General features: G+C 43.6%; 1 protein-coding gene across 7 annotated transcripts in view; it reads right to left on the reverse strand.

Moving 5' to 3' along the window:
* Nucleotides 1-15,054, reverse strand: part of LOC121087564 (ceramide synthase 4-like) — a 48,153-nt gene that overhangs the window by 12,070 nt on the left and 21,029 nt on the right. For all 7 annotated transcript variants that reach the window (XM_040592737.1, XM_040592738.1, XM_040592734.1 and 4 more), the window contains 4 exons: nt 12,224-12,397; nt 4,748-4,865; nt 2,084-2,202; nt 53-110 (listed from right to left, as the gene is read on the reverse strand). In XM_040592737.1, the coding sequence (XP_040448671.1) occupies nt 53-110; nt 2,084-2,202; nt 4,748-4,865; nt 12,224-12,397 (469 nt within the window). The remainder of the gene's footprint in view (nt 1-52; nt 111-2,083; nt 2,203-4,747; nt 4,866-12,223; nt 12,398-15,054) is intronic.

Below are 15,054 nucleotides of genomic sequence, written 5' to 3' on the forward strand. Positions count from 1 at the left end.
TCTTGCAGCACTGGCTAGGTAGAACGGCAGGTGGCACCGCTTGTGTACTCACATCGTATAGGACAGCAAGTCCAGTGAAGAAAGAAGTGATGTAAAATGTAAACCTCCAGCTACAAACAAACAAAACAAAGTACGTTAGAATCCCATTCATTAACCACCAAGTTGCAAGTCTGTGTATCAATCGCTCCTTCAAAGAATGGCACTATTAAGGCAAAGACATACATTAATACAGTCAAAGTTTGCCCAGATCGTAACAGGAGTGGCTCTTTGCATGTCACTAGCACATTCACCAGACTAAAGCAATTCTTCTGCTTTAGACATGGCAGAAAATACAATAATCCCGCTGACTAACATCACCCAGATAATCATCCCAAACCTTCCCAGGACTAGTAGATGCATGGGTAGAAGTCAAACAATGCCAGTATCTCTCCTAGGCTTTTGGAGATTAGGAATGCTAAATTTGTTATCATGTAAAGCAAGTAATTACTATCATGTTTGATCTCAGCCAGGAGCTAGTAATGACTTACTCCCATTGAACCCACACAAAAGTACATATGAACTGTTTGCCAGTTTCAGTGGACAGAAGCAGGTCACACTGAATGTATACACATATAGCAAGGAACGAGGTGAATTTCACCCCAACAGAATAAACAAGTTGTTAGTAATGAGTAAAACTGCCTAAACCAGTCCTTTGATTTCCAAAAATCTCCGTAACAAATCAGAAGCAACTACATTTGAGGAAGAGACTCCACCTGTCAACAAAACCCCCAGGAGGAGCTCCAGGACAGACAAAACTGTACAAAACTACTACATCACGTGGGAGACATTCTCTCTATAAACTGCAAATGGTGACAGAGGGTAGGTGGAAGGACACCATCCCAGGTGAGCTGAGTCAGAAAACTAGTTACTGTTTACTATTCACTGCAAGTCAGCTGAGTGCAGGGAGAACTTAAGATTTCATCTTGATGGGAGCAGATTAAGCAAGGTTGCTTTACAACTCCTTGTCCACAGACTATGTAAATATTTCTAACTGAACTATCTGGAATATTATAAATAAATAATACACATCCTTTTTTTCTTTTTCAATTGGCATTTTTTAGGCAGGGGTTCTGAATGAGAGGTTGAGTGCTAAATGGAGCATGAGGTGATTAGCTCAAAGTTGATGCCTACTCTGTGCATACACACTTCTAGACAGATGAATAGCACTGCAGGTATTTAATGATTTCTTTCATCTCTGTGGCTCTCCTGGGAGAACCTACTTCCTTACATCAATAGCAGAGCAGCCGCTCCTAAGTAAGGCATTTCAACCAAGCTCAGGAGAATCCTCCTTTTCTGTGGAAAGCCTAGCCAGCATGAACATTCACAGAACTGGCTGATGTGAGATTTATTTTGTGCCTCCACTTAATAGGGAGGATTTCCACACAGCTCTTTCCAAGAAGAGCTTTGCCTTTTAGTAAACACAAGCTTTCACATAGGCCCCTTTTTCTGCTGCTGTGAAAGGTGCTGGGTTTTGACTTTCAGGATGCTGAAGTCAACTGACAGCAGAATACAACCTAGCCCACGGCCTGTGACTTTTGAAAGCAAGAGCATGCAGAACAGTTGCCACAAGGATGCAGCAGAAGGAATCAGCTTGCAGTGAGGCAAGGGAAAACCAACAGAAAGGCTCTTTTGAAAGCACCAAAACAGCAGCAAAGCAGCAAGCAGCAGTAAGATGCAAAAGAGTAGGAAGTTTTTCAGGTACAATTGTGTTTCAAAGCAGAATGCCAGTCTTAGAAGTCAGAAACATAAGCCCTATAAGGAATAAAGGTGAGACAGGAGTAAAAGGAGACTTGGGAGCAATACCAAAGGGGAAAAGCAAGGAACATTTCAGTAACAGAGAAGAAGCAGAGAGTTGCAGAAGAAGCAGGTGGGGCAGGGAAGACCCAGGCTGCTCTCCGTGTAGGGGTGGAGGGCAGGCAGGGTGGCAGCGGAGCTGGGATGCTCTTGGCGGAGGGGCGGAGAGCAGGCTGGGAGGCAGTGAGCTGCCTGCCGAGCTCAGCCCTGGTGAAGGGCCCAGCTGCTCGTGACTTGTGCTCCCACTCACCAGGCCTCACAGAACTTCTTCGACAGGCTGGGTCGGTCTGTGTTCCTCCGGCGCCGGAACCACCTCTCTACCTTCCTCACTGGCAGATCACACTGTTTGGCTAAACTGATCAGCTCACCCTGGAAAACAGGTGAGGAAGCAGGTTCAGATCCAGGCTCGAAGGTCCGAAGGGGCACTGCGGGTATCATCTGACCCACCACAGAGCCCAGCTGGGGCTCCTGGCAAGCCCAGATCTGTTCAAGCTAAGGCACCTTTCAGAAAGCTGATGGTTCTTAGTGTAAAGACCTCAGACAGTAGAAAATGTTTCAACTCCCCCCACAAGCAACTGGTTATTAATACTAAATATTGAAACTTGTGAACTTCACCGAACTCTGGTCTCATCTCCTCTCAGGAGTTTGTTGTTTAATTACTTTTTCACCCTGTCTTAAGAGACCAAGTCCCTTAAATGTGTTACTCCAAGGAAGATTTACTACAGCTTAAACAGTTTTTAAAGTTCTGCACCGAATCTTGTCATGCTTTTCAGCATTCTGATGCAGTATCAGCCAATAACCTGAGTGACATCATGAGCAGACATAACACCATTTTCCTACTGGGTATTATCCTGTTGTGGTAAACCTGTGAGGGGTAATTTTTCAATAGATTACCCACGGAAATACTGCAATTGCCTTCCTTCTTGTCCTCAGGCTCTTCAGTTTGGCATGTGACATGAAAAAGGTTTGTCATGTTTTATATCCCTTCTGGAAGGGTCACCATGGATAGCCTCATTTTTTAAGTAATCATTTTTCATGGAATGCATTTACCTCAATGGTATCATGTGAGGGTGACTTACACAGTCTGAACATGTTGTACAAAAGTATGTCCATGACCAATTTTCAGATGTGCTTCCTTCCAGTCTTACTTAATGACTTCTCTTCTTGTGGTGGAGACAAATGGAGACAATATTCTCCAACTGCTCCATAATGTGGAATTCCTCGCAAGCAGAAAGCTGCTAAAAACAGCAAAATCTCATCTTGTGTTGGACAAGAACCTGACTCATAAGCAGGTGTTTGAGAACTCGTGGGAGAGGGAGAAAACCAGAAGACCAGCTGAGGTGTAACCAGTGGACAGAGAGAGTAAGGCAGCAGCCAGCTGCACCGTTTTTGCTCCATGTCACACTGCTTCCAGGAGTCTCATGGTGAGGATATGCTCCAGTATCACAGATTCTATGGGATAAAAGCGCCAGCTTCAGTGCAGTGTGGGTGCAGGTAAAGCTGCGGGGAAAACCTGCTTGCAAAGCTGAGCCTTGAGTTAGATCTCTTTGACAGGAGTCGTTTTACTGACGAAAGTGTGGATTTTGCAGACAGACAGGCAAGAGGAAGGTCAAGGACCACTATACTAGCAAGAGTTCCTGAGAACACTCCTTCCCACTGCTGGGAATAAAGGCTGGCTGCGCAACCCAGATGAATGCCTACATTTTTATTTTAGCCTCCACTCTTTTGTTTTTAACCTGGTACTGAAGGTCCTGAGGCTCCACATGCCCCGCTGCAGTACAAACCGTGCCACAACAGTCTTGTCAAGGCAGTATGTACACACTAGGACTACCCACTGGGACCAGAACCCCAGCCCTCTGCTCATCCAGCTATTGTTTCAAGGCCAAGAAAGCCTGAAAAAAAGGAGCTGAAAGAAAATCTGATTCTTTTCCTTACCACAGGGGTCACACCCAGGGGCTTCTCTGACAAGGTTAAATCCTAACGCTGCCTAACGATTCATAATCCTGCCAATGCTTTTTCCCTCAGCAGCAGCCATTGTAACTCCAGATTATCCTGCCAAGTTCTTCGAGATCACTCTTTTTCTCTCTCATGGGAAAACCACCTGCCATTTCTGTTTGCAAAAAGCGTCAGAAAACTGCAATGTCTGTATTGACAGCCAAGATTAACTGCTTCCTGAAAGGCCAACCTCAAACTCATGGACTGCACAGCAACAGAATGACCCGCTGCAGAACTAGGAGCATCAAGCAATTCACGCCTGCCAGGCTGCAAGGACTACCAACATGGGAGTCAGTTCACAGAGCTGATGTGACAGGGATTTGCTAACACATGAAAAGAAGCCATCACAGAATCACAGAATGGCTGGGGTTGGAAGGAACCTCTGAGGGTCGTTTGGTCCAACCCTACTGTTCAAACAGACCTATCTAGCATGGGTTCTCCAGGAGCATGACCAGACAGCTTTTAATTATCCCCGTGGATGGAGATTCTACAACCTCCCTTGTCCCAGGGCCTGGTTACCCTCACAGTAAGAACCTGTTTCCTGATGTTCAGACAGAGCCTCCTGTGTTTCAGTTCATGCCATATATAAGGCAAACACAAGAGGGAACAGGAGTTGTCATGATTTCCTTTGGGAGAAGTTTCCTGTCCATAAAACTCTGGGACTTACATTTTTTGAATGCTGCCTATAGAAAGCTGCTACCCTCACATTTCAGGAGCAGAACTGATAGCTGTGAACATTTGCAGAATGACTCCAAGGGCTGGCTGGTCTCAGGCAGCCAACGCTACAGTGGTTCCTGCTGCTCTGTTGAGCTTTCAAATATGAGTGGCATTACCAAACCTCAGAATTACAAATGTGATTTCATTTGGCTAAAGACACAGGAGCTAAATCCAGAGGGAAGCAAAGATAGAAAGGACTCACCTCTCCAGGATTCTTGCAGCACGTACTGTAGAATGTTTCCAGCATGGGGTGGGGCTGAGCTTTTGGTCTCTGCTTGTCTCTCACACCCAGTTTGCTACTGAGCGGCAGGGCTATGGCTCTGCAAAAGAAAAGATAAAGGTTCAGCCAAAAATAGAACAGTGATTTCTGATATTGCAACACTGTTAAAACATCATGTAGTACCTAACAGCTGTCTCACATTTTGAATCTAAGCACAAGTATCATATCAAGAAGATAAACCAGATAAACCAGATAAAGAAACGGGGAAGAAAAAACCCCAAACTTAACAGCAGAAACAGTGGGACTTGTATTCTACTGTCCTGAGCTCTGTGCTGCAATATCCAAAACTACATGAGGCTGGCAAATTCTGTATCCTGCCTTGTCAACTTCGGAATCCACTGTGCTTGGGTACCCGGGATTACGGCATGAAGCCCAAGCTCACACAAACAGCCGTGATACCTATCATTGGTCTTCGGCTTGCTTGCAGCTTGTGCGGAGTACCACATTGACGATAAGGCCTAAACGTTGTTCACCGCTCGATCTAAATCACTGAACATACATGGCACCCACTTGAATGGCATTCACTTGAACTAAGGATCTGCCTCAGGATCAAGAGGGAGGCTCCATCAGATGTGTGGTATTAATGCCGAAGAAATGTTCCATTGAAACAGGAGGCCACGTGGTCTTTACTGGAGTAATTTACCTCCTTTTTTTCCTAATGCGAGTCAAACACCAGTTGTAAAATAAGAACATAGCAACAAGACACCTAGTCACAAGGAACACATGCTTACACTCGCTGTGCATCTCCAGTCTTTCACAGTGAAACAATGCAAATTAAAAATTCTACATAAATAGAAAAAAGTTACCAAGAGGTAACAAAACCAGGCATAGAACTGCTGTGCTCAACAGTTCCACTCCTCCGCCACGAACACTCCTCTCCCTTCGCAGCAGGAAACCGCCTCCATCAATGGTGTGAAGCGAGGTCCTGCACAGACGCTGCACAAACAGCGAACGTGGCAAACCAACATTTAAAAAAAGGCCCAAATTAACTGCACCCTCCTTGAATTTCTGGAGAATTAGCTGCCTTTTACACAATGCCACTGGCACACAGTTGGTCTCACTGAAAAAAAAAATAGAGCAGATTGTCCACCTAGAGGCACTTCTCAGCACGGTTGCTGTACACTAAACATACAAAATCTCTGGAAAACATTATTTCTGCATGTAGGAGTAGAAGTTTTTTGCTTGAGGTGCTAACAGCTTCCCTGAACAGTTACAGGGTTATCAACTGTAAATCGCTGTTGGGGGTGGTGGTTACGGGCTGACGAATACCACGCAGTTGAAGTGGCTGCTGAGACCCAAGCCTGCTCTGCTGTGCAAGCTACTTCACTATGTAGGCGTTTAAAAATGTTTTATTTAAAAATAGTACGGGATATATTTATGACTGTGATTATATGGCATGATTGCCTGTGGTCTCTTCTAGCCATAGAGCCTATACGCCATACGTGCAGGTGCCTAGTGACTATTCTAAATCAAACATTCTTCCAGAAGGGTCTTTTGGAAGTTTTCAAGAATTTGTTTCTTGATTTAATGAACAGGTATCAAAAGCAGTTTTATGAACAGATCGCCTATCCAAAGAATACTGTAACTTCTATTACATTAAGACACAAAACACAGAATGGTTACACATTTTGCTCACTTGTGTAACAGCTGATTTCCACCTTTCTTTTGCACAGCCAGCCCACCAGCCTGTGTATCAGTTGTCCTTTTTCATCATCTCTGGGAAATTCCTTTGGCACCACTGGCTACAGAAATATTCAAAGATGTACCAAGACCAAGAAAAAAGATATATTTCTAACATGAGAGAAGGGCCAGGGGTAACCGTGCTTGCTAGCTGCTTTCCAACACGACACACAGGTTTTGCAAAATCTATGTGTAAGCATCAATTAGTTTCAGTAAACTTCAGCAGCAGCCTGGCATTGCTGCCATTGGCAAACGGCTGGATAGCAGAGGAATACAGCCACCATCGGGAATTCTGGGTTTTAGCTCCGATTGCTCTTAATTAATGTTTCAATTCTATCTTATGATATGTTTAATATCAAAAAGGTTACCAGTGACACAGGACCAGCAGGTCCTGTGCCAAGAACAATGACACAGGATTTCAATATCCATAGTTATATCAAAATTGAGAAAACATCTACCTTAAGCTCTGCACTAGGTCTTAGTTTTTATATCAAGCAGTTCTTTGAAGTGGGCCTGATCCTCCTTTTTTAAAGGTAAGTCATTCGATACAAACTCCTCTGAAGAGGACGATGTAACCAAGTTCTGCTGAAGAACCTTACCGCAACCTTATCAGTCCACATCAGGAACTGAAAGGTCTGAAATTTTCCAGACACATTAAAAGGAAAGAGAATATTTCTGCCAGGTGTCAGGGCAGCTTGCCAACGAGCTTTTTTATTGAAAAACTATTTAAAGTATCCTGACTGATTTCTTAATTTTGTTTAATTTGTCTTTCCCTTTCCTGCTCTTTGTTATGGTCATGGCAAAAAATCTTACTATAACAGAAACAAGTCAGTTGCAGTTGATGAAGACAGAGTGTAATTAACCAAAGTTACAATTACTTTGTTGTTGAAGGGTTTGAGTTTAACCATGAATTATGGGACCAATCCTACTTTTATGAACATCATTGGGAAATCAAGGCCTGAAATTCTTCCTAAGGGACGTTTGTACATGTTGGATGTATGCTCTGACTCAGTTTTCAGTTAGACCTTGTTCCAAGCACAACCCCAAGAGGATGATGCTTGTACTGATTTCAACATCACAGATTCATCATCTCAGTTGCAGGGATGGTCTCATCATGGCAGTTTATCAGCTCTCTGGAAGACAGAAGGAGAAAGTCTGAGGACTAAACTGTACCACTCTCCCCAGCTAGGTAAGGCAAGACACGGCGAGATGATTCTCATCTCAAGCCTACTTCTTCATCAGTGCGCTTCTCTCATTTCAATTTACAAAGGAAAGTTCACACTAAGGCATTTTATTCAGTAACCACCAAAGAACAAACTGTCTTGTGTGAAATCTGATGAAGTTGAAACTAAAAGGATTAATCATGAAGGGGCATAAATTGATACTCCCACACCTTGCAAAACTGGGCTACACAACCCCTGCAGAGGCTTTCAAGAGTTAGCGTGACGTACAAGAAATAATTTAACTTGGGGGAGGGGGTGTGGGTTTTTTTCTCCCACAGATGTTTCCTAATTTATAAGGGTGCCACTTTGCAAATATTTTCTAGTACTAAGAAATGCAGAACCAGTGACAGCACCACAATTCCTATTCTTTGAATTGCAAAAATTTCTTTTAGCCTCATGCTTTCCTTTGGCAGAGGGCTATCCCTGTTCCCCTTGAATAGTCTCTGCTTTCTCTTACTTATAGGAGAATGCTTCACATTGAAGTTAAACTGACTGTTCCATTTGATACAAGATCTAAAGTCACTACAATGCTACTGTTCAAACTGAGTCAAGTCAGTTCACAGTTTCCAATTAAACACTACAACGTGTCCCACATCTTTGCACAAAAACCTGCCTACAGGACCTAACCAAAAGCTGTTTTCAGATCCTTCTTGATTATAGACCATGACATCAACAGAAGTCTGTGCAAAATTAATTTCAGAAAGACACACTTCAAAATATAATACTTGAAAAAACGGTGCCCTCTTCTGTCCTTCTTCTGCTTCTGAGTTCAAGTATCTGTTCCCTGCAGATCAACTGTATCCCTTTCTTCTGATGTACTACATAGGGCTCACGTACGTTTGCAACCCTCCTAACAAGAGGCCTAATCTTCCTGATTAAAATCTAGTGCAATTTGGGAATTATTCAGATTGAAATTCACTGACATTGCGTTTCAGTTCCCCAACATCCAAAAATCACTGGCCAAGTCCAAAATCAGACAATTAAATTACATGTAAATTCTGGTTTTCAACTTTCTGCTTTACTATTCCTCAAAGGACTTCACTTTCCACATTTTCCTAACTACACAGGCTGTGCAATAGAAGCTATGATTCCTTCAGAATCACAAAACTCCAAGAATGTGATTTTTATGGAAAAGACTCTCAAATATTTAGAACCAGAAGAGAAGCCAACATCCCTGCTTGCAGGCTTATTTCCAGGGAAAAGTTCTGCCAAGGTATACGGGTGCTTAAATCAGGCTCCAAGTTATGGGTGCAGCAAAGATCTCATACTCACAAGCACAATCTGGAAACATCAAAAGAAGGGGAATAGTTCCCACCTTGCGGGTCCCCCCTCTTTTGTCAGGACATCATTATCTACCTTCCCCAGCATCTGCTTCAGTATGGTGGCAAAGACCAGGAGCACTGCAGCGGTAACCAGCTTTCTCCTCTGCAGCACTGAATGCCCCATTTTTCCCACCTTCCCCAGAGCAAACTGGCTCACAGAAGAGTTGCTTCACCAAAAAGCGTGAGCTGTTTCTTCTCCCCCAGGGCTGCACCCACAACCTTCTCAGCTCTCCCAGGCCCCACCCAGCTACCACATTGTCCTCTTCCCACAGCCACCACCTAATCCACAGAATAACTGGTTAAAAGGATGTCACTGAGATTTTTCCAGTTCAGCCAGCAAGCGCCAAGGAGAGGAAAATCCATGCTCGAGGAAGCAGGGTCTTTCCCAGGCTTCATCTCCAAACCAAGAAGATGGAATCTGCTCAAGCGCAGCGGCGGATGCAGCTGCTGAATGAGGGACTGCAGAAAATCCTCTGGGCTTCTCCTGCCTCTTAGTATTTTCCTGGAGTTCTGACACAGATAAATGACATGAGCACATTACATCATTTCTGAAATCCCAAAGCAGGCACCACCAGGAACACAAAGTGTTTCCAGAGACAAAATCCGCTTTGCACCTGGTGCACAGTTGCAGATAACAGGTGAGGGTAGAATCAATTGCCAGAGGCCAAGCTAAAGCCACCAAACCCAAACTTGTATACTAGTTACACACACTCATTTTGACCCGCAGACCAGATGTACAAAGCTAAAAAGCCAAGGCCATCTACATGGAGAATGAGAAGTAACATACACACCCTTTCAGTTTGCAATTCTCAAACTTTGTGCAAATTATTTTAAACAGGGCTAGAGCCACTGTACACACAAGGTAACGGAGCAACAGGGATCCTGATTCATACCTCCCATTCGCTAGGGGAAGCTTTCTTCTCCAGGATGAACTGAATGTGAAACAGTAATGGTTGAGAATGAGAAAATGTCATGCTGAAATAAATGACCATAGAGAATTAGGACAAACAAGAATACAGCTCAGAGCATTCCCCTGCCATTGGCATAGGTAAGATAGTGGTATGATTACAGGTTTCCTGGACCTGTAAAATGGGCTTATGATACTATCTTTTTTAAGGGTGTGACAAGAAGCTTTTACTTAATGAAGTTTGTGAATCAAAGCAGCTTTAAAATTAATGAGTAGGACCAGGCCTGTGGAATCTCTGTCAGCTGAGGCAGCACTAGGATAGGAAAGAAAAAAATTGTTTTACCTAGCCATCCGCATCTTAAAGTGGATGGAAAAGGTATTTAGATTGACTAGGAGTGGCAAGAGGAGGAGGAAGAAAAGAAGAGTGTCACAGAAGCACAGAACGGATGCTAAAAGGGACCTCTGGAGATCATCCAGCCCACCTCTGCTGCTCAACCAGGATCTGCTACAGCAGACTCTGGAGGGCTCTGTCCAGCTGGGTTTCAAGTACCTCCACAGATGGAGACTCCATTTCCCCTCTGGGGAACCTGTTCTAATGTTTGACCACCCTCACAGTAAAAAAAAAAGCATTTTCTTATGTTCAGATGGGGCATCACGCATTCCATTTGTGCCCACTGCCTGTCCGCTGGGCACCACTGAGAAGAGTTTGGCTCCTTCTTCTTCTTGCTTGTCTTGCACTGGGGAGCCTAGAACTGGACAGTCCTAGTCGATGCAGGACACGGGCTAATCTCCAGCTTAACAGCGCAGATGTGTCCAAGCCACTGACTGACAGTGCCTGCCTGAAGGAGTGCTGGATGCTGCCATGTCTTGCAGATCAGCAAGGAGGAAATGTGAGTCAGTTGTGTTTTAATGGTTACCTACAGCACCACGGGTCCCACAACAGCAGAGGTAACTAAGACACCTGCATCCCCAGGAAAGTACAGTGTAAAACCCATGGAATTTATGGAATGCACACTAAATGTATTGTTTACAAATAACAGATTTGGATTCCAATTTTATATCATCATAAAATGATTATTTAGAGAATCATTCACACATTTGTGTTTACATAAAAATACTGGCTTTTTTTTTAATTAAAAACATTCTCAAAGCAGAGCTCTGAATCATTTCAACTTCTATAAACTTTTCCAAGCTGTCCTTGTATCAGAGAATCTGAAGAAGAAACATCTTTCTAGCCTACATTTCCATTTTCTTGTGCAGCCACTTCTTTTAAAAAGATGACAAAGACATTTTAACTGCCTTTTCCCCCTCTCTCTAAGCTTAAAACCACTGTAAATTTGACTAAACTATTTCAAAGATTACCTCTTCAATTAGCTAGGAATGGGGATTTTTTCAGTCCAGTGAAGATCATTTTGAAGAGGATTCAAAATCATGAAAGGGGACTAGTCTGCAGTCTCAACAACAGCTGACACTACGGTAAATCTCAGTAACCCACCAGTAAATCACACTGTGTTGCAAAAGACACGAACTACTGACTAAACTGCACAAAGCAACCACACCAGCTCAGTCAGCCCTGCAGGACTTCTAGCTATGCCTTTGCCATAACCCCCGAATTTTCTGTGCTGAGAATTAGTATGCAAAACACTCAGATGGCTCTGAGGCCACAAATAAGCAGCTACAAATGCCTCTACACGGCAGTCCCAAGGAAATGACACTCCCAAACCCAGAGCAGTGGTCAGCAAAATGCCTGTCTGTGTGGCTATGGGGTGCCGATTCTGAGGTCAGATGACTCAGCCCAATCTAATGCATCTTCCTCAGGCTTGTCTGTCAAGTGCAATGCCCCAGATCCCTATTAGCCAAAACAAAGGAGATTTAACTGTATTTGGGTAGTCTAAACATGATTTCTGCTGCACTTGACCCAGAAACAGCAAGTAACGAACAACAGAACTCAAAATGGTGTGTCTTACCTTCTGTAACACAAGCATAAACCTCACCTAGGGCCTACCTGTCTTAAGTGTAGGAAGTCACATTGCTTCCAATTAGATGTTGAGCGTAGGGTTTGTGCTCTATATTCAACACACTTCTTCAGCTGGTACACAGGGCTGGAATGAAAGAGCTGAAAAATGTACCTCAGAAGACTTTATGACCTAGAGTTTCTGTGGACCTCTTCAGTCATACACTGGCACAGACAATAAAGCCAGCTTCTGGACCCAAACTGCCAGCCTTATCCCTAAAAAAAAACCCCAAACAGTACTAAATAACTTACCTTTCAAAGGCACATCGAATGACAACCAAGATTAAAGCAAAAGGGATACTGATCAGGAGATCACGAGGCTGAGGGTAATGAACATCTTCAGACTCTTGCATGTCCTGCCAGGTGATTCCTGGGGGCAGCCAGAACTCGTGCTGCCACAGCCACTCATACAGAGAGCGTGCCATCCTGGAAGGGAGAGAGATCAGAATAAACTGAGGACAGCCTCACACGCAGCAAACCTGTCAGCACAAGCCAGTGAAGCAGATGAAGGATGACGCCCTTGCTGAGGTTGCATCTGGCTGTGAAAGCAGAAGAGGTGTGGAATGCATCAGTGCCCAACGAACTGATAACTTGCTCGCAAATTTTTATCGGGTGCTTGGTGACTGCTGACTCCTGGCACAGAACCAAGAAAGAGCTAAAATAGAGATACGTGGAACATTAGTGTCATTCTCAGCAAGGTGTATCAGAAAGTTTTACATTTACTATTGCAGCTTCTCATGTTCATAGGCTCCTTTCTACAGGACTGACAGCTTGGTGTCACCAGAATGCAGCAAGCCTGCTCCAGGGCTGGCTTCCAGCTGTCTTTTTATATGTACATAATCAGTCTTTGATCTTTTGTATTTATTTGCTTCTATTTACACACCGTAATTCCACTGTGTGCATATGTATGCATTATAATTAATATTATTCTGAGACCTCACCTTTTTAAATAAACAAAAAAATTCAGTCTATCTTCTGCTTTAAATAATTAAGGGAAGTACTTCCAGGTAAGAATTTTTGTGCTAAGTGGTAAGCTGGATTCTTAATATCATTTTAAAGACCATGCTTGACGGTGGGGTTTAGATACATGATCAGATAATTTAGCAGCATAAGAGACAGTGAAATGGCTGTAACAATGCATTTAACATGAAAATACTGTCGGTAGGTAATTCTACCTCATACACAAATGAGCTGCGCTGCCCTCCAGTACAGGCTGCTCATCCTAGTTGGTCACAACAAATACCCCAAACACAAGCTCTGAACAGAAATCAACCAGGCTCAGTGCAGGCACAGAATAAGGAGGGGGGAAGCGCTGGAATGAGATGCCCACTGGGATCACCCCAACAGCACACAGGAAATGCCACCTTACAAAACCAAGGAGAAAAGCATATAATTCTGACCCAACTATCACAAAGCGTCTCAGCCAGCAGAGGCCCAAACCCCAGCCCATTTTCTGCAAGGAAAACTGCCTAACAGATCGAAAATGAATCATACGTTTGATTTTGAAGATGTCTTTTAATTCTTTGCAATTACACAACAAAGCATTCTCCCTCTAGAACTCTATATATCTGGCAGCAGCACAAAAAGATGCAGCACATACTTGGTTGAGGACAGCAGCTGAACTCTGCCGAGGGCTCTCTGTGGGGAGTATATAAAGTAAGTTTGCCAGTTTGCTTCCAATCTTCTTCGAATCAAACTGCTACGGAAGTAAACTGCCATTATCTAATCTACTCTCATGTACGAACTATATATAGTCAGGATCACCTGAGAATCACCTGAAGAGACTTCTTTATCTCTGCAGCTATCTTTTCACATCACAAAACTATACAAGAGGGTACAGTACATAGCAACATATTTATCTTCTGCAATTTACACCGGCCAAGCTCCCAAGCGGAGGCAGCTGGAAAGCTGAAGACAATGGTGTGTCTAAAATGCCCTCAGAAAAGCGTAAGCGGGCCCATTTCTTTCTCACAAGTTCTTTATGCCTCACAGAGCACCTCGTGCTATTAGTTGTAGCTTTGTAATTATATACAGGATGAAGCCCTCCAGCCCTGAGGACAGTGTAATAGAGAGGCACAAAGAAGAGTTCAGCAAGAACAAAGGAAAAAAACAATACTGCAAGAATACTTACACTGAACACAGCCTTAGGATCTCACTGTGAGCAAAACAGTGAATGCTGGAAGAACAGCATTAAGTTTGTCATAGAATATACATGCAAGGATGAAATCAAGAATAGAGAAGTACCACAGATATGCCATGGCGACAGGGAGGACAAGGCTTCGGCACTTAACCAGCCTATAGTGGGACAAGATCAGGCACTCAATATATAACCCAACAAAGCTCCTGTAAGCTGACACAGCTAGAAGTTCTTGAAGCGACTGGACTTGGTGCAGCCCTGCAGCCCTGTCCACTGTATTTACTTTGTTAAATCTTGCCTTTCCCTATTTATTTTTTTTTCCTTAATCTGAATCCTTATTACAAAGGTCTGCTGTCAGGCTGCACTGAGCTGCCCCAAGGAACTCAGCTGGCCAGCAAGAACGCACCTGCAGTATCTGCATGCTGCAGCACAGCAGCACCGCAGGGCTCCCTGAACCCTGCACCACAGATCCGGAACACTACTAAAACTCCTTAGGGACGTACTTCTACACTGTTTCACTTTCAAAGCAGAACTTTTCAAGCAGCAGCATGGCATCTAGCTAGGAGGGTGTCTCCTTGTCTCACAGGTAAAATGGCTAAGCAGGTTTACCCAGAAACCCAACTGTGGCTTACATCTTCGAAGAGTTATTCTGCTGCTTCACTTACAGAACCTATTCCCAAGCTAAACATTAATATACAGGCATATGAATACTCATGTAAATTTACATATGTGAATATAAGCGATAAGGGTGGAAGGGAAGCAGAGAGAGAAAACACTTACGAGTCTTTGTAAAGAACTGGGTAATTCTCTCTGAAGAAGACTAGGTGCGGTATCTGCCCTGCAGTTTACAGCTACAGCATTGGGCTAGACATTATTAGATTTGCCACTGTTCACTGATTATACTGTTCAGATAATATAAAGATCCATAATAAAAGATTACATTGGA

This window comes from Falco naumanni, chromosome 4 (genome assembly GCF_017639655.2).
Source record: "Falco naumanni isolate bFalNau1 chromosome 4, bFalNau1.pat, whole genome shotgun sequence".
Taxonomy (NCBI): Eukaryota; Metazoa; Chordata; class Aves; order Falconiformes; family Falconidae; genus Falco; species Falco naumanni.